Source organism: Salvelinus fontinalis, chromosome 14 (genome assembly GCF_029448725.1).
Source record: "Salvelinus fontinalis isolate EN_2023a chromosome 14, ASM2944872v1, whole genome shotgun sequence".
Lineage (NCBI taxonomy): Eukaryota > Metazoa > Chordata > Actinopteri > Salmoniformes > Salmonidae > Salvelinus > Salvelinus fontinalis.
In genome coordinates this window covers 46,714,603-46,739,258 of record NC_074678.1, presented here as the reverse complement: position 1 = coordinate 46,739,258, position 24,656 = coordinate 46,714,603, and the positions used below count along the sequence as shown (strand labels likewise).

Sequence of the window (24,656 nt, the reverse complement as noted above, 5' to 3'; positions counted from 1 at the left end):
GCCAGCCTTCCGGTATCCATATCGTCCGTGCAATGCTAGAGCTCCGTCCTTTGATTGGACTAAACTCCAGGATTTGAAGCCCAGCATCCATCTTATTGGACAAAACTCATGTCACAAGGATTTTGTCGAGAAAGCGTTTTTCTGCAATCGCTCGTTTACTCTGCAGAACAACTAGCTACCACATAACGAAACATTGCTTTTCTCAATCTGGTCACTACGATGCCCTTTTGTCCGAAGGCAACACGGAGAGTGCAGGCTCTGTTCTGTTTTGTTCCAATACCAAAGTTATTTGGCGATAAAGATATCCGCATTGGGATACCTCGCTGGCAACACAGATCCAATTGATACGGACTGTTCTCAAATCCCTGTACAAAAGCAAAGACCGACATTTTAGGCTACATTTTAACCTGTGTACAGGTCATACACACCACATGCACATGTCTATAACTTCTCAGGGTAAACGAGATGGTAAGAGGTGTTTGCACGTACCATTGCAATGTAACGTGTACGTGAGAAACTTTACACTGGTGAGACGAAGTGCTTCATTTTCAGCCACCTTTTGTTGTAGTCTATGTTTAATTCAAAAAGTATTAACTTGCTGCCGTTGTGTGCATTTTACACCGAAGAAATACAGTATGATAAAGCACAAGGGGAAACGGTTCTTGTATTAATCCCAAAAAGAAAAATATATAGCAGTGAGCCTTCTTTACTCCTTGATATTTGACTGCGGTCCAAGCTTGGCAAAGCTGACTGGCTCGCGACAAACACTCTGCCTATCTCTGCTTGGTTTGTTAGACTTTGTGCAGAAGTTGCAATCGATTGAGCGAGTCCCACTTTTTTATTTCCGCAATCGCTTTGCATAGTAACCACGCAGAACCCGGGCGGCAACGGAACGCCACTTCTCACTCACCATGTCCTCCCCTCGAGGAGTCACATACTGGCAAACGAGCCGGAGTCGCGTGCCAGTCAGACCACACAGTCTGCGTTTTGCTCCCGCATGGAAAACCTACATTTTTTCACCTATATATTGCTGCATACCGCACTCTCTCAGCCCTTCCTATACGTTTACGGCGCGCACGGGACAGAGGGAGGAACGCCGCGGCGCCTATTGCGATCGAAAACCCGTAGCCTTTTGGTACAAGTCTAGTGCATTATTGCTGCTTAAACCTTTAACACCAGAGCTTTGTTGCAATGCTGGACATCTAAGCAATGTTATACTATTACAATGAGGATCTGCGAACTCCACTGAAGGTGCCCGTTTATGGCTGGTCGACCAAAAAATTAACACCAAATCTTTTCAGCGGATTTTCTACTGCGTCCCCATGGAGATATCGTAAAAGGTCACCCATAGTGTACGGAGGGGTCGTATTGATTTAGAAGGCATGCATCATCATGTCATAAAATATTCGTATTGAACGCTTCTACATTCTATTTGTGCATAAAGTGGGAGTGTATTGTTAGGCTATATTCGATTTATACGTGTTCATACAGGATTGAACCGTTGGTGGGCTGTATTTATTCCGGTGTTGATTTTGCCCTTGCGGTTGACTGCAGTTAGATATATTGTGTGAAAGAGTATTCAGCTATACATTTTACAATGGACATGACACGAAATGGTGGTGTTGATTATTTCCTCAAATAGCCAAATAAACTCAATTTCTAAACGACAATGTGGTGTTTGCTTGTTGTAGGTTATATGAAGTAGCCTGTTTACGCGACCAGAGGTGACATTCCATGCAAATCCAACGAGTGTCCCTCTGAGGTCAAACGCCTACTATTGAAGAACATTATTTTGAGAAATGAGGGGCGATTGTTCCCACGGATGCTGACTCATGTATGTTAAAACGCATGTTGTGTATTGGGACGTGCTGAACATAGTCCTGCCTACACTATAACCTTCTGTAACGCTCATTTTAATGAGGCTGGCTCGAACAGCGCGTAACCTCCGTTTTCACATTCGGTATCCTACTATTGAAGTCGCCTATAGCTCATATTAAAATGCATGTTTGATATTTTCGCAATAAAAATCATGACCACATCTTCATGCCCAATTATGTTCCATAAATCGGCATAAGCCAATTGCCTATTTTTCCAAATGATTTCTTAATGGTCAATTGCAGACCTACAAGCAATGTTTGGTATGTGTCAATTCCCTATCGTGCTTGATCACGTTCCATTTCAGGACCAACTAATGAATGCAGTTATGTAGAATTCAAAGTGTACAAAAAAAAGAAGTGGTCCCACGAAAAACAAAACAAAATATAAAAAAGAAAAGCAGCCCTACATAGGCCTACGATGTGAACTCAGATATTGAGCATCTAATAAATCCAGACAAGTTTTATTTAATACTATCATAAAAAGAAAAAGTAATTAAAACATGTTTGTCGCTGATTGACAGTGTGTGACGTCATCGTTAAGCGTTTTCTCCTGGCTCAGAGGGTATATATATCCTGTTATGGTGCAAATTGTGCGCCTGCAACCAACAATCATACAGGTTCGCACGAAGGAGTGTCAAAACGGCCACTACTTCTTTTAGTGTCGCTATTCGCCACAGAGGAACGTTCACTGGTTACACTGTACTTTTGCCACTTCTCTTTACAGTTCACATCTTACAACAGCCATGTCATATCTGTCATAATAACACTAGAATCGTTCAATCAAAGTGACTATCAAGTTAAATATAACTGATTCAGTAAATTAATATTTTTTGGCTAATAAGCATACGTTACATATTAGACTACAAACGAGATCTCCTGTTAAATCAAAGTCAGGCTGACTGTTAAGGTGCCCTGAAAAAAATCATCCATCAACTGAATGCCAATATTAATTGGGTTTTTACTCAAGTTTGATATTTTGTGTTCGAATCTGTCTCATTTAAATCACATCATTGATTTCAGACACAAAAGAGAAATGACCAACTTGGCAACGTTGTCAAACGTTCCGCAAAGAGTTCACAATAAATCTGAGATGTATGCACGGACTAGACAAGGTTTGGGTGGCTCACAAACAGCGTTGAAGGGTGCACGGGTATGCTTTAGGCCTATCCACAATTCTCAATACTTACAGTCACATATATTTTGAAATCACATATAACGTGGTTTATGTAGACTATTAATTAACCTCCCGAAAAAATCAAGGGTCGGTGCTGTAAAGGCAAAGTTATGCGTAAATGTATAATTCATATACATGTATTCTAGTTCCAAATGAAACCAATGCAATGAGCATATCATGCTTTTTATTGCTACTTGTTTTATCTGGTAAGATCGATCCAGTTCTTAACAAAAACCCGTTGACATGGTGGCTCGAGACGCCTTTATAGTATTTTCTGCCAAGTTCTGCACACAAAAATGCCCAAAGCCCCAGCAACCATGCCAGGGCTGCCAATATACTGTACTATGCCCAAGCAAGAAGCGGCAGGGGGCTGTGCGCAGTTACAACATCTTATGAATAGCAAATACTGGAACGATCAAGTCGAATATGTAAATACGCTTTCAAGCTTATTAGACATCGGAACTTTAAGGATGAGTTGGAACGCCACAAAACTACATGATGGTCTATGGAGTCTGTACTGCCCCTCCGAAAGCTTCTGCGAGTGCAAGGTAAAGCAAGTTTGGAGGATCATAAACTAAGACATATCAAAGGTGATTACAGGGCTATTCTTGAAGTGAAATATTGCAAGTCATTTGACTGTCATGTGCGCGTTTGCGAATACAGATTAAAGAGGAAGAAGTGCCTACACACATGTAGCCTACCCATTGTCACCAACATTGTCGGCAACTGTCCGATGTGGGTTACCAGAACAGTTATTTTCGGAGATCCGAAATGTTTCCGGAGCTCCGAACATTTGATCTGAAATCTATCTGCTCTGAAAAGGATATCAAAAGAGAGTGGGTGGAAACTTGAATAGATACAGTATATAAAGAGTCGTTGGCCATTTCAAAACTGGCAGATCAATCCAACCAAGCATGTGACTTAACTTGATCCAGAATTGATTCAAATAGTTAATGATCTTCGTAATAAGCATGTTTTTTTTTTTTTGTAGTTTGCGTTAGTTTGTTGGAACAGTGCAGTAAAAGTTACGCGGTCGTAGGCGATTCTCCAGGACACTATTTCTTGAAGAATAACTCATGACTAAAACACATTGACACTGGCCAAAAATCACGACATTCGAAGGTTATGGTCACAGACTCAAATATATTTGGAAAAACTTGTCTTCGTTCAATGCTGGAAAAGTATTGATGTAGGCTATGTACCACCTTCTTCGGTACGTAAAAGAAACCACAGTTTCTCTAAGTTTGTAAAAAAGATAGGGATGCGAATGAACAATAGATCTATACAAACGAGGTGTGAAAATCTAAACTTGACGGTTTCAACACAAACATTTTAAAGACGTTTGACCACCTGCTGCAAACGCGTCACTGAAAGATCAACTTTACGCTAAATGGTGATTAGACTGTTTGTTGTTGTTGTTGTGTGATGTAGAACATCTCCTTCCTATTCCAGGTTAGTTTTATAAGATACAGTGAGGACATTATAGGCAAATCTAACCTTAAATCACACATGGCGGGCAAGACAAACACCGTATCCATCTTGACAACTTTTAGGCTAAATTAGTAAATATAAATTCTGCTTTGAGGTAAAGGTATACCACTCATACTGCTTACACACACACAGCTATCTATGGAAATAATTCATTTGGATGGGTTATGTGCAAAAATGAAACCCTTAATCTTAAAATATCCTACTATAAGGCTACCATATATTGTAAGTGATTTCAGCATTATATTGTGTTCAAATATAGGTCTACCTGTGAATGAACTGTGAATAAAGGTGTCTAGAATTGAAAAATAGGCCTACGGAAAACATGGAAACAAAACACCAAAGTAATGTTAGGTCTATAACACAACAATAAATGTTGCTAAAGCCTATTTTCTTAGAATAAAACATGATACTAAGGTAATCATCTCATGAAAGTTCAGAATCCAACATGAGAAAATCATAATAATTTCCCAGATATAGAAATAAAACACTTCAAGAAATTAACAAAACATTTAAGAAATGCTGAACCAAGTGTCTGGGCAACTAGTAGGCTATAATACATGCAGTTTACTATGCTAGATTATTCATCCCGAGGTATGCTGTCATTAAGAAGTCATCATTGTTTTTTCATTCGGTTTATAGTTTTTCATCAATTGTGAAGCTGCCTAAATTACAGGCGGTGACGGTATAAATAGTGGTGTATTGGTCGTTCAGCATGACAGTATAAAGGATGATTGTAGAAGTCTTGTAATATCATTGACATTAACTTAAATTATAGCAATATAAGAAAAAAGGATACAGCTGACAGGACAATCTAGTAATGAAATTAAGGTGTTTGGTTGATTTATGGAGCTATTGATTTAATTTCTATTAGTCAGAATTGATTACTTATTAATTAAACATGCCTATATTCAACAACTATTTTGTAACCATTAAGTCAAATAACTATTTATTTGTCAATACAAATATAATTTGTAAACTACTAATATCAAGAAAAGCATGTTACTGTTAAGGTTTTTATTGACAGCGGGATTTTTCCCCGTTTATTTGAATGCCAAAATGAGTCGTTCACAAATGTAAATATATTTCGGTGCCTACTTCAAATGAATTCCCTCCGCACATTAAAGCAGGTCGACACTCCATCTAGAGGTTCCTGATCGAAACTACATGATCTGAAGTCCTATCAGTTAGACACAACTGATAGTACTGTAGTTTCAAACCGGTATGGGTTATGTATGCACGTTTCATCTACGAACAGATTTGGCCCCAAAACAGTGTCGATAGATGTACTCATGATATAAGTACTCAACAACCCATATGGTTGACGCTGTAGGGCACGCTATGACATAAAATAATATATCTAAAATAGGACCTCATGAAAGTAGGATACATGTGGGAAACTAACACTATACTCCTAATGCCTCGATCAATCCAACTGTCTGAATATTCACTGCATTAATTAATCATCAACGGGTGAGGGAGGGGGGGCTGATATTATTTGAGAAAAATGTGCTTTACAAAGATCAGAGGTCTTCCTCGTAATGGATTTAATTCTTAAAACATAGTGATATAATTTTTAACCAAATACATTTATATTTGAAGCTACCTCTGTCTGTATGAAGTCAAATAAATAATACATTCACACAAATATAATTATAAAAATAGACAAATAGAGTCCATAGACAAAAAAAAACAATTCACTACTTTGGGGATGTGAACTTCTTTTCCTGTTATTCTCTCAAATAGATTAGTTACATAAAAAAAAACGTTTAACAATAACCCTATAATACCGTTTTTGATAATAAGGATTATTAATAGTTTACTATTATTCAATGCATACATTACATTATAGTCTGAAAATAAACTAAAAATATGAAATAAAATAGCTTTGAAAATATATGCCTTAAATTCTAAAGAGGTCTTCATATGAATGAATTCGATTAGTCGATTTTCGATACCATCTATTATTCACAAGCAACGTTCTATTTTCAAGACCTTTGGTTGATATAAGATGGTCTGGCTGTAAATATGATCTTGACGAGAATAACATACCCTCTAAACTGCAAACCACGTAATGGTGCACTGAATGCCTGATAAACCGCGCGGTTCCACTCCTCTTGACAATTCACACTTTTACCACAAGGGGGAGGTATTTCAATGTTCAATCTCCAACATTACTATTCGGAGGCAAGGAGGACTTTCCTTGCGACACCAGAAAGCTATCTCTACCACTCAACAGGGAACTGACAGACTATTTATTCATGAGATCATGCAAATTCTAGGAAAACATATTTTACTCAACTATTACATTGAAAACATTAGAAGTGTTTTCTCTTCCAGCGCCCAGCGCTATTGAATAAACTTTGTGTGTCTGTGTGTGACAAACAAACAAAAAACATGAAAGTAAAAAGCTTGTATGAACATTGCACAATGAGAGAGCGATGCTCTGTAGTCATAATTAGTTTCTGGCGCACATACAAGGCGTACTCCACACACAAAAGACCACTGCCTCAGTAAATAGAACATTCCCCCCAATATGTCCACCTGGTTCACGATGGCTGTGAAATGGCACTTTGGGGGAGTGGAGGAGTGTGTGTGTGTGTGTGTGTGTTAACGCTCTGAGCCCCAGGGTAATTACACTATCCAGTTCTGGAGCAGCTTGCCTCCGAGGCCCTTCCATAGCGGGGCCTTATTAATAAACAAGGAGCACGTCTGTGGATCCCCTTACTCTACTGTAACCCTACTGTGCCCTCCAGAGAAGCCGTGGCACCAGCGTACATTACCCAACGACTCAACTCAACAACCGGCACCAACACAAGATTCAAATGACCCAAATGGATGGGAGGGCAATATGGACATTTTCAACCCATAACAGCACAACGAGAGAGAGAGAGAAAGAGAGAAAGAGAGAAAGAAAGAAAGAGAGGGAAAAGGAAGGGGGTTACTGGGCGGTTTGGACCCTGTTGGCTCCACCTGCTGCTATTGAGCTGCCAACACTGGAGGTTGGCCAAGACCAGTCCACAGCTCAGCCTCCTCCTCCTCAGCCCACACATTCACACAGAGCGAGAGAAGAGGAGGGGGGGGCTGTGTGATCTGGGGCTTACTCCCAGATCACTCACTCATTCACCAACATCCTGTCCCAGTGCCAAAAATCTAACCATTACAAACCAATAAAAGTCCTCTCTCTATCAATTAGGTATGATAAGAAAAGATGGACGCCACAACAACAAAAAAGAACACAAGAGTGCTATGTTTACAGCCTGCACATACATCTCTAAATGGCCCAGAATGAATGAATGAAATGCTCTAAACATTCTCAAGACAGGTAAAGTTGGTTGGAAGTGCCCTTAAAAGGATTGTGTGGATTTGGACCACTTGGCATTTGAAAACAAAGCCCATTTGTCCCTCGGCGTTGGCCCATTAAAAAGAAGACCTTGTATCATCTCGGCCTGAACAAGCTGCTCCACTATTTGCTGAATGGCTGAGCAGCAGCAGAGCCTGGGCTGGGCCTGTAGCCTGAAAGCCTAGCGCGGACCAGAGGGGTACGGTGCGGCATGCTAACAGAAGCCCTGATAAAAAGGGGAAGCCAGTTGTGCTATGAAAGGAGAGGCTGGGCGAACAGATGGGCTCTGGGAAGACCCGAAACCTGCACCACTGTGTGTGTGTCTGTGTGTGTGTGTGTGCAAAACACAGATAAGAGTGCCTCTGCAATGGCTTTAATGAGCTGGTCCTCTTTAAACAGAACTCCACACACTCTGGCCATTTCACTCTCCAGCTGCAGCTGTGACAGAGTGAGGTAATGACAGCCAGCCGGTGCCACCTGCCTGCCACTGGCTGGCTCCTCGCTCAACACAGCGAACAACCAGCAGTGACCACAATTACATCCGTCACGACGAAGGCTGAAACACTCCAAAACCACGACCTCATCTACTTCAATGAGGCCTCTCTCTGCTAAACACCAAAACCACGACCTCATTTACATTTACCAGGCTTCTCTGATACACTGTAGAAGCCCCGGTACCTTCACGTTCCAGACAGTGATTGCCGTCATAATGGAGGTTATATGATGTGTCAAGGTGGCGTGACCTGCAGCGGTGCTGGGCTGGACTGTAGTGGAGTCGCCAAGTCAGCAGCGGAGCAGAATCCAACTGATACATCATACACAGGGAGGGACGTGTCAAAAAGGTATGCCTCCGCCATGTGGAAATATACAATAGCTCAGGATTCACCCTCAGCATCCCTCCCTGGAAGAATACAAGCAGCTAGAGCTTGTATGGGGAGGGGTCAGAAAATAGTGGTATGTGTAGGACAGTTGGAGATCAAGAAGTACATTTCTTCCCTTCTTTACCTCAGAAAAACACTGACACACGAGTACACACACACACGAATACACACACACACACACACACACACACACACACACACACACACACACACACACACACACACACACACACACACACACACACACACACACACACACACACACACACACACACACACACACGCTTCACATATCCTTTAATGCTTCCCTCCAACAGATTGCAGACGCATGCCAGGTTTGGTGTGGCCCAGCCTGACAAGGAGCCCAACATTTACTCTTTAAAGCCCACATGCAGCCTTTTTCATGTTATTTTTAAATCATGACTATACTGAATGTCTAATAAATCACTATTTATTTCATGAAAATAACTCTGAATATATGTTTCATTTATTTCCCTCAGCCTCCGTTTGCCATTGAAACGGTCAGTTTGATTGTGTGGCGAGACAAATTTAAATAGATTTACGTGCACAGCCCTGATTGGCGGACAGGATCGTCTAGACTAGAGCCGACCCGATCACCCCTTCATAGTAGGAGGATACATATGTAAATAAAAGATGATTGGTCATTGGTCAGAATAATCAGATCAGATTGCGATGATATGGGCCAAAAACTCCATCCCATTCCTACCTGAACAGGTTGATATTCCAGGCATTGTTTCTCCTAACAGCTCTTACACAAAAATGACATCATTTTCACAATTTCTGAGTGTTATTTCAACCTCAGTGTGGAAATATCATGCCCAATCTCATTTTTAACAGCACTGCCCCCTTTAAAAGAGGCCTGCAGGCAAGTTTTTAACATACGCAAGCTGTTGGCATTGCCAGACATATGCTGGGTCTCGCTCACACAACTCCCCTTCCCCTCACTCCTTCTGTCTACTAGGCAGGCAGGCAGGGCCTGGGAGTAGCTGCCTGCAGCAAACTAGCATGGATGTGCCCTGCTCTTTTCACGACACTAGGGCTGGATTCAAAATGAATCCACCACAATTCAAACCATTATCACAATGACTACAAAGGATACAGGGTGTCCTGTAAGAAAAAAGAAGTGTTGGGGTACAACGTCTGAAAATGTTTGCTGTCATTTGCCTCACGTGAGTTCGGCCGTGTGCAGAAGTACTGTAGTGCCAATATTGTGGATGGCTGATGTCCAACCACATGTCTTGATATTTGATAAGTACACCCAGCTCTTTACAAGACATATAGAGGCGGGTTTCAGCACACAGATTAAATCTAGACCTGGACTAAAAAGTGTCCATTGAGCTTGCTTTATAGTTCAGGACTATGCTTTATCTGTGCCTGGAAAACTGCCCCATAAGTTGCGACTCACTGCATAGCGGAGTACAGACCTGTATGGCCTTATTGGCCTATGACATTATATAAGATGTCTCAGCTTGCAGAGACGACTGTAGTTGAGGGCCTTTGTGTGTGTGGCTGTGCAGTGGCTTTCGCTCCACAGAGAGCTCCACTGATAGACTAGACACACAGAGGCACACACACACACACACACACACACACAAACAGATGTACAGACTCACACCCCCCCCCCCCACACACAGCCCCCCAACTCAATATAAAAACATCATAAGACATCTGCCAGCTGTTCTCCCCCCCCCAAAAAAAACAGGAGATCTGCACACACAGCTGGATGTGGAGACTATACCCCCCCCCCCCCCACCCCTCCCTCACACACACACTCCCTCCCTTCCCTCCATGCACATCTCCCCCACAGCATGGCGGTGTAATTGTCAGGTGAGTGGGATAAAATTAACTAAAAAGGGAGGATTCAGAGGCAATCCGCTAATTACAGCCGTTCATTATGGAGGAGAGGGAGAGAGTGAGAGAAAGAGCCTTTAGCAACTAACATACCCAGGCTTTTTGAACGCAGATGGGAGAGATGAGAGCGAGGAGACAGAGAAATGGTTGGCTCGCACTGCGCTAACCCTAGTGACAGACACACCGGTTCAAAGATGGGCCCCAACGGCTCGCAAGTCGATGGTAGTAATTAAAAGGTAAAAAATTATGTAGTTCCCACTCATTCCCGACGACTACACTACACTAAGCTTCTCCTACATACTTTACTCATGAATAGTCACTATAGCGTAATCATTTAATGCTTTTTTAATTGAAATACCACCATCCTATACTTTCAGTATGTGGGGGTAGACTGTAGACTGGGGCCTACTGTCTTTTGTATATTCATTCATTCATATCCCGTGTACAGGCGAGGTGTCTGCTGTGAGCTATATAGCGGCACTGTAGACGGTGGCAGTAGCAGTGGTGGGACTTTCTGGCTTCTCTCCGTGGAGCGGCTTGGAGAACCCGGCTCGGGCCCCTCTCCTGGGGTGTGACTAACGTGGGGCGACAGTGCCAAGGCAGGAGAGGACAGCAGCCCTGCCAGCGAGCTCGCGCCACTCGGCTCGGTTCAAGGCCGCTTTTGTTGTGGGCCCACTATCTTCCCACAACATGTGCTTCTGTCAGGCCGGGGCTGCCCAAATCCCTTATTGAGAACCTAAATCCTCTTGATGCGCTCCCGCGCTCCCCTTTAATGTCTTCATTTTCCATACACATTTCTCTTGAGACGAGGGGAGGTGGGATTCAGAACAGATGAGTAATTCATCACTACATTATGGCTCTACCTTAAATGTATAGCTGCTGCTGGGAAAGCTTTGATCTTTGCAAATTCATATTAATTTTTGCTGTGCTGTGAGACGAACTGTTTCACCATAAATAAGTAGCACATTGAATGGATTCTATTGATGAATTCATAAAAATAATGTATGCTACATCCCCTTTTCTCCCATGAAAGGGGACTCAAAAGGATTCCTGTTCAAATAAAATAATAATCATTACAAATTAAATAATCATAAAAAAAGGTCACATAAAATAAATGCTTTCAAGGAAATATCAGAAAAATAAAACAGCAAAAACTGAAGCAAACAAAGAAAATCGGAAAATAAAATCCTTAACTGAAAGGAAATTTCAAGCATGTCTGAGGGGCACCTGCTCTCAAAGCAGCTCCAGTCTTGGAGTAATGTCTCCCCCTGGTGGCTATTGACTGCCAGTGCACAGCTTTGAGTTAATTAGTGACTCAATGAAACCCAGTGCATCCCTGCATCACACAACACGGGGTTGACAACACAAGTACACAATGTTTGGGGCATAGGCCTACTTTTTACATCATATGCCATATATTACACGACACTCCTAGAAGAGAAAATTACATCGGAATTGTCCAGTCCCCTGGACAGGCAAGCCTCTCTCTCTCAGAACCTGGGCAGGGGTTTCCACCACAAGGTCAGCGAAAAGTTATCCCCCTCAGTCCCGGTGTAAAACCCCCCCAGCTTACCCTCTCCCCAGAAATTGGTTTTGAAAAGGGCAAGAAGCGGCTGGCTCAGAGAACCAGATGTGGTTGTGGCTACGTGGAATTCTAATAAGATAGCAGACTACCAAGCTTAATCTGCCCTCCTTTCCTCTTCCTATTGTTCTCCCTTTCTCAGTATCCCGTGGCCTGCTTGGAGAGGCAGAATGAACTGAACCAGCTCCCAGAGAAAGCAAGGCAAGTCCCTATGTTTCTATAGGCCCCGGTGCTAGAAACTGTACTGACTCTGTCACACAGAGACATGCATGTCAGCATGCATCCCAAAGGACACCGTATTACCTACAGGCCCTGGTGAAAAGTAGTGCACTATAAAGGGAATAGGGTGCCATTTGGGACAAAGCCTCAGTAATATACACACTAGGACCAGATACAGCATCACTATGACTGAACCCTGAATACAAGAGTCTAAATGGATCACTTTCATTACAATTACAGACCCTTGAGAAGTAGGTACCGATATACCACAGCAAAGTTATCCAAAAAGCGAAATTAAGTCGTGATTTTTTAATTGGCACTTCATTTGTTGTGGATAGAAGAGCCAATATTAATTTCTAATGCTGAACCTGAGAGAAACACGCCACCTTGTGTTAAAAACAGTACATTGTGAAAGAAGTATAGAGCCCAGTTTCCCAAAAGCATATTGAGGCTAAATGAATCATTATAACCTTCTAGGAGCCTCGTTCAATTTTGAGCTGTTTCTCAAAACCATCGCTATTAACGTTGCACTTGAAAACGCTCGTAATCTAACGCCTGCCGCAGACCACTCGTAGAAAACCTAAGTGCGTTGTTAGGTTCTTTTTTGCTCTCCCGCATCACGTTAAACATAGAATATATACGCTAAACATAGAATCACATGGTTTATCAGCCGCCCTGTGACCGCAGGTAACTTCAGAACAAAGTTGAATACAAAAAGGCCACCAAGTTGTCAATGTCTTTACATTGATAAACCAGCATCGTATAAAGAGATGCTTCAAATGAAAACGAAATGACTGCATCAAAACATTGATACAGTAGGCTATAGGCCTATTTCAATCATATTGAAATACATTTCATATTCAAATCAATTGAGTTCTATTTTGCTACTTGTCAGCTAATGTCTGTAATTTGTCTCAATATAGTTCATGATGTGTAGCCTAACGTGCCAAATCTTGGTTTAGTGCATTACCATAAGGGTAAGTATCAGAATAAGCTGCCTCAATATGTAGCCATAGGTGATCATGTATTTCTAAGAGCTGTTCCGTCGTTAGTAATGCGGAACAATTCTAATGTTAAGGTAGGATTGAAAGGGATTATGTTGATCGGAGAGCAGTGCTGTTTTTCTTTTGATTCTATCAGCTTGGGCAGATGCCTCAGAGACGTACTTAGCAAACGTTCTCTCTGCGTGGCGTTTAGGGAAAGGCGTGTTCGGCCTACATCTTGAGATGTTTTAGGAAACGCGCATCGTGAAAAACACTCGTAAGACTGATCCTCGGACCACCTGAACTTGTCCAATAAACGTTTGTTTTGATTGCAAAATGTTTCGTTACAGCCTGCACTAATGAACAAGACCCTAGCCTGCCAGGTGGGGTGAGTGATGAGCATGGCAGGGGTAAAGGGCCGTAGGTACATGCCTCAGAGTGGGGATGAAGGATGCTGCAGGTAGAAGACGGACACACACCATCACTCACTGGCCCTGCCCTCACTCCCACCCAGTGAGGGGTAGGGGAGATGCAACAGTGGAGGGCAAGATCCTCTCCTGCTCTCAGGTGTGTTTTTATTAGTCTTTGTCCAGTACTATCCCCCTGGTGTTTTTTTTTTTGGGGGGGGGGGGTTCTGACTCTTCTACCTTCACATCATTGCCTCCCTCCCGGGGGGCGTGATAGCCCAGGCTGGCTCATCTAGAGACCAGGGGATGGTGGTGGAGGGCTTCAGGACCACACAGAGACGAGACAAACTAGAGAGGGGGGCCAGGCCAAGTGTTTAGATTTCTGACTCACTTTCAATACACCTCTGTCTGCCTGCCTGTCTATCTCCAAATATGTATCTTCCTATTGTTTCCTGTCTCCCTTTGGCTCTCTGTGTCAGTCTCTCCCCCCTAATTCTTGGCACCACAGCATTAAATAGATGTGCCCTGGTGAGCGAGAGGGTCAGCCCTTATTTCCGCACGCCTTAATGAGAAGCACACGGCCACGGTCTGCTCAGTAACCCCCCCTACTTTCACATGCTGTCCACCACGCCGTGGGGCCGCGGGGGTTACCCCCCAAACCTGACTGACCTAGATGATCAGCCCCGTGGGAGGGAGGCAGCGAGGTTAAGGTAGACGAATCAGATACCCACCCAAAGCACCAGTGGGATATGGTAAAGGAACTAGGCGATCTGTCTTGTTCCTTTACAGCACAAAGCTGGCTTCTCTTGCTGAGACGGTCATCGCTAATGGCAAAGAAACTAGCTGTACGCAGTTTTGTACAGACCCACCCACACATTCTGGCTGCGTCAGTTACATTTTATGTTTACATTTGAGTCATTTAGCAGTCGGTCTTATCCAGAGCAACTTACAGGAGCAATTAGGGTTAAGTTAGAACCGGCGGCCTTTCAGTTACTGGCCCAATGCTCTTAACTACTAGGCTACCAGCCGCGTTCCTGTGGCATGCTATGTTCAATGAGTGGAATTGTATCTGGTCACGATTGTTGTTCACCTGCTGTAAATATGTGTTTGTGTGTGTGGCAGGGCCAAGGGAGCAGTGTGTTTGTGAGGGATGCAGCACGTCTGACTAGAGCTCCATGCCCATCTGTCAGGGCCATGGTTCCATCAGTCATGCGATGGCTCCAGCCCATGGCCTCCTGCTAAAACTTCCCCGCCTCTTATTTATCCACTCAGTGTACCTGGCAGAGCCAGAGAGTTGCACTGAAGGACATGGCCACCGCCTTAAAGGTGCACTGTATGATTTATTTGAGACTGGCCTCTAGGGGCGCACATGAGCCATAAAATGGACCTTACAGCACAGAAACACGCTTCTGTGTCCACCTTTTCAACAGGCTGCCTTTGAAAACTCCAAGGTGGGTCACCATCACAGAAATACTCACGCAAGACAGAGAACACATTCAAGACAGGCACGTTGCCAAAGCAAACGACCGCGGACACGTGGACATCGGCGATAGACCAGTCCTGACATGTACCGTAGACCTAACTTTATTGCATTTTTCCCCCTCACTTCTCAATGTGTGTGAGAGACTGGGTGGATCTCTCTTTCCTCGTCTGTGTATGTTGGTCATTGCGTGTGTGTGTGTGTGTGTGCACGCGAGCGTGTGCGTGCACGTGGGACAGCTGCAGACTGGTGTCCCTGGGAATAGGTGCATCATGAATATTCAGGTGGAGCCTCTGGATGAAACAGCTGCCAGAAAGAGAGAGATGGAGAGCGAGACAGAGACCGAGAGGCAGAGAGAGAAAGACCGAGAAAGGAGTGAAAGAGAGAGAACGAAGGAGTGAGAGGGAGAGAAGTGAGAAAGAGGGAGAAGGGCCGAGAGAGAAAAGGAGAAAAAGGGATTGAGAGAAAGAGAAAAAAGCACGAGATAGCGAGTCACATGACCCCAGACAGTTGTTTAAGGCCACATCCTGGTCCTGCTGTAGGGACCGGATTATTAGGAGGAACAGCTTTGAGACAACAGAGGAGAGCCCCTACTACACAGACAATCTGGGTTCTGTTCTTTTGTTTAATTACAGCACAGGCAATGCTAACTGCAGACTCGGCAGCAGCAGGTGGAGGGACGCCTGATTGTTCACCGAGTCTCTAACAACCTTGGTAGAGACCACAGACCACAATATTTGACTGTACTACAATTAGGTACTGGGCTGTATGTAAAACAGAATCTTAGACTACGAATGCACCACCACTTCAGTCTCTGCTCAGACACCTGAAGTGTGGACATAGAGAACATTAGCTCACCCTAGCAGTAATGAGAGAACTATTGAGGTTTTCACAGCATTGCAAAACACCAGACTGTCACAACCTATATTTCAGCCTTAGTTGATGTTATATACACTGAACAAAAATGTAAGTTACAGTTCATGTAAGGAAATCGATCAATTGAAATAAATTCATTAGGCCCTAATCTATGGATTTCACATGACTGGGAATACAGATATGCTTGTTGGTCACAGATACCTTTAAAAAAAGGTAGGGGTGTGAATCCAAAAACGAGTCAGTATCTGGTGTAACCGTCATTTGTCTCGTGCAGCGCGACACATCTCCTTCACATAGAATTGATCAGGCTGTTGATTGTGGCCTGTGGGCTGTGTGAAGTTTCTGGATATTGGCGTGAACTGGAACGCGCTGTCGTACACATCAACAGCGTGATCAGTTTCCATACCATAACCCCACTGCCAGCATGGGGAACTCTGTTCACAACGTTGACATCAGCAAACAGCTCGCCCACATGACGCTGTCTGCCATCTGCCCGGTACAGTTGAAACCAGGATTCGTCCATGAAAAGCACACTTCTCCAGCATGCCAGTGGCCATTGAAGGTGAACATTTGCCCACTGAAGTCAGTTACGATGCCAAATTGTAGTCAGGTCAAGACCCTGGTGAGGATGACGAGCATGCAGATGAGCTTCCCTGAGACAGTTTCTGACAGTTTGTGCAGAAATGATTTGGTTGTGTAAATCCACAGTTTCAACCGATGCCCGGGTGGCTGGTCTCAGACGATCCCGCAGGTGAAGAAGCCGGATGTGGAGGTCATGGGCTCTCTTGGTTACATGGTTTGAGATTGTAAAGCCGGTTGGATGTACTGCCAAATTCTCTAAAACGACATTGGAGGTGGCTTATGGTACAGAAATTAACATTAAATTCTCTGGCAACAGCTCTGGTGGACATTCCTGCAGTCAGCATGCCAACTGCATGTTTCCTCAAAACATGAGACATCTGTGGCATTGCGTGTCTGACAAAACTGCACATTTAAGTGGCCTTTTATTATCCTCAGCACAAGGTGCACCTGTGTAATGATCATGCTGTGTAATCAGCTTCTTGATATGCCACACCTGTCAGGTGGATGGATTATCTTGGCAAAGGAGGAATGCTCACTAACAAGGATGTAAACACATTTGTGCACAGAATGAGAGAAATATTTTTTTTGTGCGTATGGAACATTTCTGGGATCTTTTATTTCAGCTCATGAAACATGGGACCAACACTTTACATGTTGTGTTTTATATTTTGGTTCAGTATAACAAATGATCATATAATCCAATGGATAGTGCATGGGGAGTAGTTCCATGGATAAAGGGCCATTAAATATAGGTGAGAACCACAAGTGAGTACATTACCATTTTCCTTTAGTTCCCTGGTTGAACTATCTGTAGCCCCATGTAAGTCTCCCATCTAGATCAGATGTTAAAGTGAATCAGATGTCATTTCCTTACAGCAACAACTGCTTCCTTTCTTCAGACTATTCTTTTGTCATGTTCTGGGAATTCTGCTTGCCCTGGGGGCAGTTTCCAAACCGTGTGTTTCGGGGTTAAATCAAGTTCCCTCCCAAACTTTTCCCCTAAATATTACAATTATAACGTTGGCTCCTCCGCCCGGGGAATAAAGACAAATTCTCATTTGGGTTGTCCAGATGTTTGAGCAACAAGCAACAACTGTCTGTTAAAGCTGCTGCTTCTCAGGAGAGCCACCCTGATCACATGTGATTCATCTGTTCGCAACAACAGAAAAACAATGCCACCACGATAAGGCAGCTCTCCCAGAGATACTGATATACATGAAATAAAGTCCACTTCAAATTGGATCAAAAATCTATGACAGGCTTACAGATCCAGGAGAAGCTTCGACCTGCACCAGCTATTTTGCATTAAGTCAGTTCTAGACTTTTCCATTTGCAAAAATACTTAGTTTAAAAAAAATGAAATGTACATTAGCATTTCAATCATATTAGCTTGTTGTCAATCTATTTCTAGACTGGCCTTGTGTATCTGCCAATAAATTTGACCCAGAACTCCACTGAAGTTACTCTACCACCCCCTCCCCTTTCAAAAGTGTGAAATGGAGGACTACATTATTTAATTTATTTAATAGTTTTTGTTTATTTCAATTATGTTGAACATCCTTGTTTTTTTCTCGGTGTCTCAGTTATCAATGCAATACGAGCCAAATCTGTTTCGGAAACTTGTGTCATGGAAGTGATGCGTAGAGGAGAACAGATGGGATAAATTAATTAGCCCATGTATGTTTAAGTAGAAAGGTATTTATTTGCGTGAGTGGCCAAGGGCCGGAATTAAAGAAAGAAAGGGGGAAAAAGAGGGACAGGGGAGTACTTATTTTTACAGAATCTCAATGAAACCGGCGTTTTCACAAGCTCACAGCGATCGGGTTACAACACAGAGTGGTTTCAGGGAATTATAAATAAATAAGAGTAAAATAGGCAATCTGGAGTGGAGGAAAGCTCTTTGTTTACGGGCGGCTCTGGAGACCTGAAACGGACCCTCTACAGGAAGTTCAGCTGCTTCCCCTCAGGTCCAGTTTAGTTTTATTAGCTACAGTCCTGTAGAGATACCAAACAATGAGTCGCTCTCCCCCCTCACTCTGCCCCTGCACGTGTGATGCTCCCACAGTGGGTCTCTGGCCTCCACAGCATATCCAAACAGTCTCAGACATCTCTACCATACATTTAGACGGACACAGTCAGAATTCTTCCAGGCGAAATGAACAAGAACCAAACTGACTTGACTTAATGCAAAGCATCTTTGAGAGTTGGAACGTCGCCGCTAAAATAAATTGCCACCCTCTTCTGCATGCATTCTTTAAGCCTCATCAATAATTGACAATCAGCATGCACCTGAAAATGGCAAAAGGCACGGGAGGACAGGTGTGCAGGGCTGAGCTTGGCTGAGGAAGCCAGTGAAACAACAGCTTGCTCTCAGTGGGGGACCCATAGGAGCAGGTGAAAAGATATCCATTGCACCTATTTTACAGTGTCTACCTGACACCACTTTCGAAAGGGAGGGAGTGGTGGAGGAAGGGAGAAGGGAGCTTTGGTAGTACAGGAAGCCGGACGAAGTAGATGAGAGTGCAAGGTGCAGACGGCCAGGTTTGGGTAGCAGGGAACGAGTGCTGCAAAGTTGCAAAGTCAGTCCGTCAGAGGAAAGGCCGGGCCACGCGAGGGTCAGCCGTGGGGACGTCACTGTCTCTTATGAGCTCAACCCTAGCGTAGTGCATGCGAAACACAGAGGTCAAAGTCACAGAGTTCCGGGGTTTTGAAGAAGCTCCATCGTGGATTCCATCATCTGTTATTCACCTACTGTATATAATCAGCCTGAGAGCTTATTTAAAGTGAATAGGTCTTTCATTTATCAAATCAAAGTGTAGGTTTTTCTCTGTTTAAAGAAAAGTTACTTTTTTAAACCAAATCTGTATTTTGGATGTAAAATGGCATGTTATAGTTGTGTCCAGACTGGGTTTTTTTTGTGCAAATTGTTGTTTTTGAGAAACTTACGCCAACCAGTGATACGCTACCTCATCATCGTTGAGCAGTATGGGGGAGCCCGAAAACATTGAAAGGCTCCAAAAACACCCAAATACTCCTTTTAGAAATGAAAACGCTCTCAGTATAGTGATGCAAGTCTTTAAACGTTGTACACATGAAAATGTCATTCCGAACTTTAGCCGCAAAGTTATATACCATTTTGTGTGACTCAAACAGTTTCCCCTATGCAGCTGTTCCATTCTCATTGTAGCCTGCTGCTACACTGAACAATAACATAAACATGTAGTGTTGCTCCCATGTTTCATGAGCTGAAATAAAAGATCCCAGAAATGTTCTATACACACAAAAAGCTTATTTCTCTAAAATGTTGTGCACAAATTTGTTTACATCCTTGTTAGTGAGCATTTCACCTTTGCCAAGATAATCCATCCACCTGACAGGGGTGGCATATCAAGAATCTGATTAAACAGCATGATCATTACACAGGTGCACCTTGTGCCGGGAACAATAAAAGGCCATTAAAATGTGCAGTTTTGTCACACAACACAATGCCACAGATCTCTCTCAAGTTGAGGGAACGTGTAATTTGCATGCTGACTGCAGGAATGTCCACCAGAGCTGTTGCCAGAGAATTGAATGTCAATTTCTCTACCATAAGCCGCCTCCAACGTCATTTTAGAGAACTTGGCAGTACGGCCAACCAGCCTCACAACCGCAGACCATTTGCATGGCGTCGTGTGGGCGAGCAGTTTGCTGATGTCAACATTGTTAACAGAGTGCCCCATGATGGCAGTGGGGTTATGCTATGGGCAGGCATAAGCTTCGGGCAACGAACACAATTGCATTTTATTGATGGCAACTTGATGCACAAAAAATACGGTGAGGAGATCCTGAGGCCCATTGTTTAAGCTATCTGTGACCAACAGATGCATATCTGTATTTGCAGTCATGTTAAATCCATAGATTAGGACCTAGTGAATTTATTTCAATTGACCAATTTCCTGATATGAACAGTAACTCAGTAAAATCAATGAAACTGTTGAATGTTGCGTTTATATTTTTGTTCATTATAGAATGGACAGAGGCATCGGTCACGTCACAACAATAGAATATAATGTTGCGGAATTACATTTTAATGCGTACAACATCTTAAGACCTACATCAATATACTGAGAGCTTTGTTGTTTTTAAAAAGGTAGTGTTCGGTGTTTTTGGAGCCTTTGCTCATGTTTATCTGCGGCCCCATACTGCAGAACAAGCAATGAGGAAGTGTATCGCGAGTGGGGTAAGTTTCTCAAAACCAAGCAAAATCGCCCAAAAAGTGTATGGAACCTTCTATAACAGAGAATTTACTTAAAATTGAGATTTGGTTGTAAAAAAGTGAACTTCTCCTTGAAGATAAATAATCCTCTGCCACCACAACCCCACCAGCAGGGGGTATCCTGGGCTATGAGGTCTGGCTGACCAGTGGTTCCCACAGCGAGGTGTGTAAACTGAGCCAGAGGGCCATCCCCACAGCTCCAGTGATATTAATACTGACCACATAGAGCCAGGAATAACATAGATCTTCAGCTGGGCTGTACTCCATCTACAGTCATTTACAGGCTTAATTAAGGCCTCTGCACCCGTCTTTCTCCCATTTCATTGTTCCACTTTTTTAATGAGCCTTTTCATTCACCCCAAATGAGCCCTTTTATTCGCTCGGCGAGGAAGAGGAGTGTGGGGTCTAAAACAAACTCCAACCGGGACTGTCTGGGACGGGTGGCCCGGGTAGGACAAGGATGTGGGTTCCCCCCACTCTTTTTCTCCCCCTCCCTGCAGCTTGTGGCTGGCCTGGGACACCTAATCTGGTTCATTAATTCTCCCAGTCAACCATCAGTCCTGGGCTCTCACAGCCTTGTCTGGTTTCAAACTCTCTACAGCCCAGGCACCTGGGCCAATACCTGGCTGGCCCACTAACTCCAAATAGGATAGAGTACACTCAGAAAGATTCATCCAATTTAACAGGTACTGTACTTTACACTGGCTCTGAAAAATAACCCTAATGTTTTAAAAAAGCTCATTGGCAGTTTTTTGGAAAACCTTCAGCCACTGATCACAGGTATGGCCACCGCTTACCTAAGCAAAACAGGCTGCTTTTTATAGCAATACACGGCTGATAAAGCAGTTGGATTCAGGTAGCTAAATATAACAGCTATGCAACAAATATCTAAAAATAGTCTGTGACAAGGGCCAAGAGGAGAGGAGGTGGCCGGAGCAGGCAGGCTGTGGCCACAGTACCACAACTCATTCAGCGGGAAGATGGAAACAATTAGAGTTAAGGAGGACCTGCTCTGCGTTCACCGGCGGATGGCTTGGATTTGGGGCGAGGAGGATCGCGGCCGGGCCCACTGATTGCAGGAGGATGTATCCACTTTAGGAGGCAGGCGACCTCTCTCACTTTCTCCAGGCCACAGTGGAGGTTGAGGGGCTGGGAGGAAGGGCCCGTCGTGCCATAACTACACTGACTGTACCGGTGTGGATTCAGCTTAGCTGACCACCATTTTCTCCCCAGTGTGCTCAAAGAAAACAAAGAGCATATTGTTGTTGTACATACTGTAGACCCTGTAAAGGGAGCCCATGTGGCTGTAATGTGTGGACACCTGCCTGCCTTGTCTGCCAGCCCAGTGGGTCACCTTGCTCCTCTGAACAGATGGCTGCCTTCGCTGGCTCCCCCACCACCATCATCACTACCACCCAATGGTAAACAGATATGTTGCTGTGGTTTTCCTTTCATCATCCAAAAACAACACTAATATGTACTCACACGCTCACAGTGAGATCTAAATGTAGAAAGAGAGAAAGCATCAGTATTACTCTCGGCTATAAGGTCTTTCCTTGACCTCTGTGTTGGTCTGTCTGCATCCGTCCATCTAGGATCTGATATTTGGAAATAATGGACTGTCAGGTTTTACTTTTTTTTTTTTGCATCTACCCCAGTTCTCCACCATCTCCTTGCTGTCCTAACTCCCCGACTTCCCAGTATGTGCTCCGTACCCTAACCACATTCTGTGTCCTACCCTCTACCCCCATGCCAGGCAGTAGGAGGACAGCCGGCCCCCTGCTAAGACTCCCTGCCAGCCGGCCCGGACAGCCAGTGTGGGGGCCTGGAGCTCCTGGATGTGCCAGGCAGGGCTACAGATGTGCTGCCAGCTTTGCCAGGGGTCACCTTGGAGTGGCCAGTGGCAGCCTGTCCCCCGGCTGCAGCTAGCTGCCAGCTTAATCCGCCACGGGGGGAGGAGAGGGGCCAGCCAGCCAGTCCTCTGGATCCCTTACAGTCAACCTCCACTTTTACGGCCACCACTTCACCATCTCCCTCTCACTCCACCTACCACTGCGCTGAGATCAGAGTGAGGAGCAACTACAGAGCTGTTCTCCATGGCTCTGCTCACTATGAGTAGAGAGTAAACAAGGACAGTCCCCCCTGTGAGAACTTCCTGTCTTTTTGTGAGGAGAGGGGCGGGTGGGTTGAGAGTTGAGAGGAGGACAGCGGCCTCTGGAGATGCCCCCACCAGCTGCTCGCCCTCCCCTGGGTTGAGGGGGTCGGCGGCTCCCCGTCGGAGGCGTGTGGAACATGGGCGACAGGCTCGAGGGGGTCAGCGGGTGCCCCTGGCTGGACAGCCATAAGTAATGGGGCCCTGCGCCTAAACAGGCACCGCTCTGAATCAACTTAATTAGATAGGAGGAAGGGGGGTGACAGGCTTGCCACGGGACAAAACGGAGTAGGAGTTTTACACACGCAGATAAAAAGGATGATCATTCTACATTAGCGCTGATGGGGAATTTGCTGACCCTACATGATTTGGGATGCTGAGAAACTCCTCCAAGCATCTTTTTACTCCCATCAGATGACCAGGCAGTTTAGACTTCAGAGTAGAAGCTGAACCTGCAGGGTTTTAGCTAAGTGAAATAGGCAATAGACAGATGCTTCCACAACAAATGAGAAGTCATTCTGTGATCCCCTGCTAGTTAAACTCCAGATGTAAAAACACTTTGTTTAGATACTTCACCAATGTGTCAGGGTGAGTAGAGCCCGACCGATATATCGGTTCACCGATATTGTCGGCAGATAGGGGCCTTTTAACACTATCGGCGTCGGCTGATAATTCCATCGATAAGCAATATTCCAAAAATAGGATTTTAAAAAATTCTCATGCTGATCTGAACGCTTGCGACCATTCCCATAATGTGTCAAGCACAATGTAAGAAATGATGTGTCAAGCACAATGGTGATGATGTGTCAAGCACAATGGTGATGATGTGTCAAGCACAATGGTGATGATGTGTCAAGCACAATGTAAGAAATGATGCGTCAAGCACAATGTAAGAAATGATGTGTCAAGCACAATGGTGATGATGTGTCAAGCACAATGGTGATGATGTGTCAAGCACAATGGTGATGATGTGTCAAGCACAATGGTGATGATGTGTCAAGCACAATGTAAGAAATGATGTGTCAAGCACAATGTAAGAAATTATGTGTCAAGCACAATGGTGATGATGTGTCAAGCACAATGGTGATGATGTGTCAAGCACAATGGTGATGATGTGTCAAGCACAATGGTGATGATGTGTCAAGCACAATGTAAGAAATGATGTGTCAAGCACAATGGTGATGATGTGTCAAGCACAATGGTGATGATGTGTCAAGCACAATGGGGATGATGTGTCAAGCACAATGGTGATGATGTGTCAAGCACAATGTAAGAAATGATGTGTCAAGCACAATGTAAGAAATTATGTGTCAAGCACAATGGTGATGATGTGTCATGCACAATGGTGATGATGTGTCAATCGCAATGGTGATGATGTGTCAAGCACAATGGTGATGATGTGTCAAGCACAATGTAAGAAATTATGTGTCAAGCACAATGTAAGAAATGATGTGTCAAGCACAATGGTGATGATGTGTCAAG

General features: G+C 44.0%; 1 protein-coding gene and 1 long non-coding RNA gene across 9 annotated transcripts in view; one reads left to right on the top strand and one right to left on the bottom strand.

The window, feature by feature from the left end:
• The window catches only part of LOC129811011 (nuclear factor 1 A-type), a 179,981-nt gene that overhangs the window by 139,103 nt on the left and 16,222 nt on the right, over window positions 1–24,656 (bottom strand). The window contains exon 1 of one of the 8 annotated variants that reach the window (XM_055862092.1): window positions 490–951. The exons of the other annotated variants lie outside the window; for them this stretch is intronic. Coding sequence (XP_055718067.1) covers window positions 490–492 — 3 coding nt within the window. The 5' untranslated portion in view covers window positions 493–951. Of the gene's footprint in view, window positions 1–489; window positions 952–24,656 lie in introns of those variants that run through there. 8 annotated transcript variants of the gene reach the window in all.
• LOC129811013 (uncharacterized) lies at window positions 3,363–24,337 on the top strand. Its single transcript, XR_008752825.1, has 3 exons — window positions 3,363–3,599; window positions 12,360–12,422; window positions 22,783–24,337. It is a non-coding gene; the product is annotated as an uncharacterized LOC129811013 (long non-coding RNA).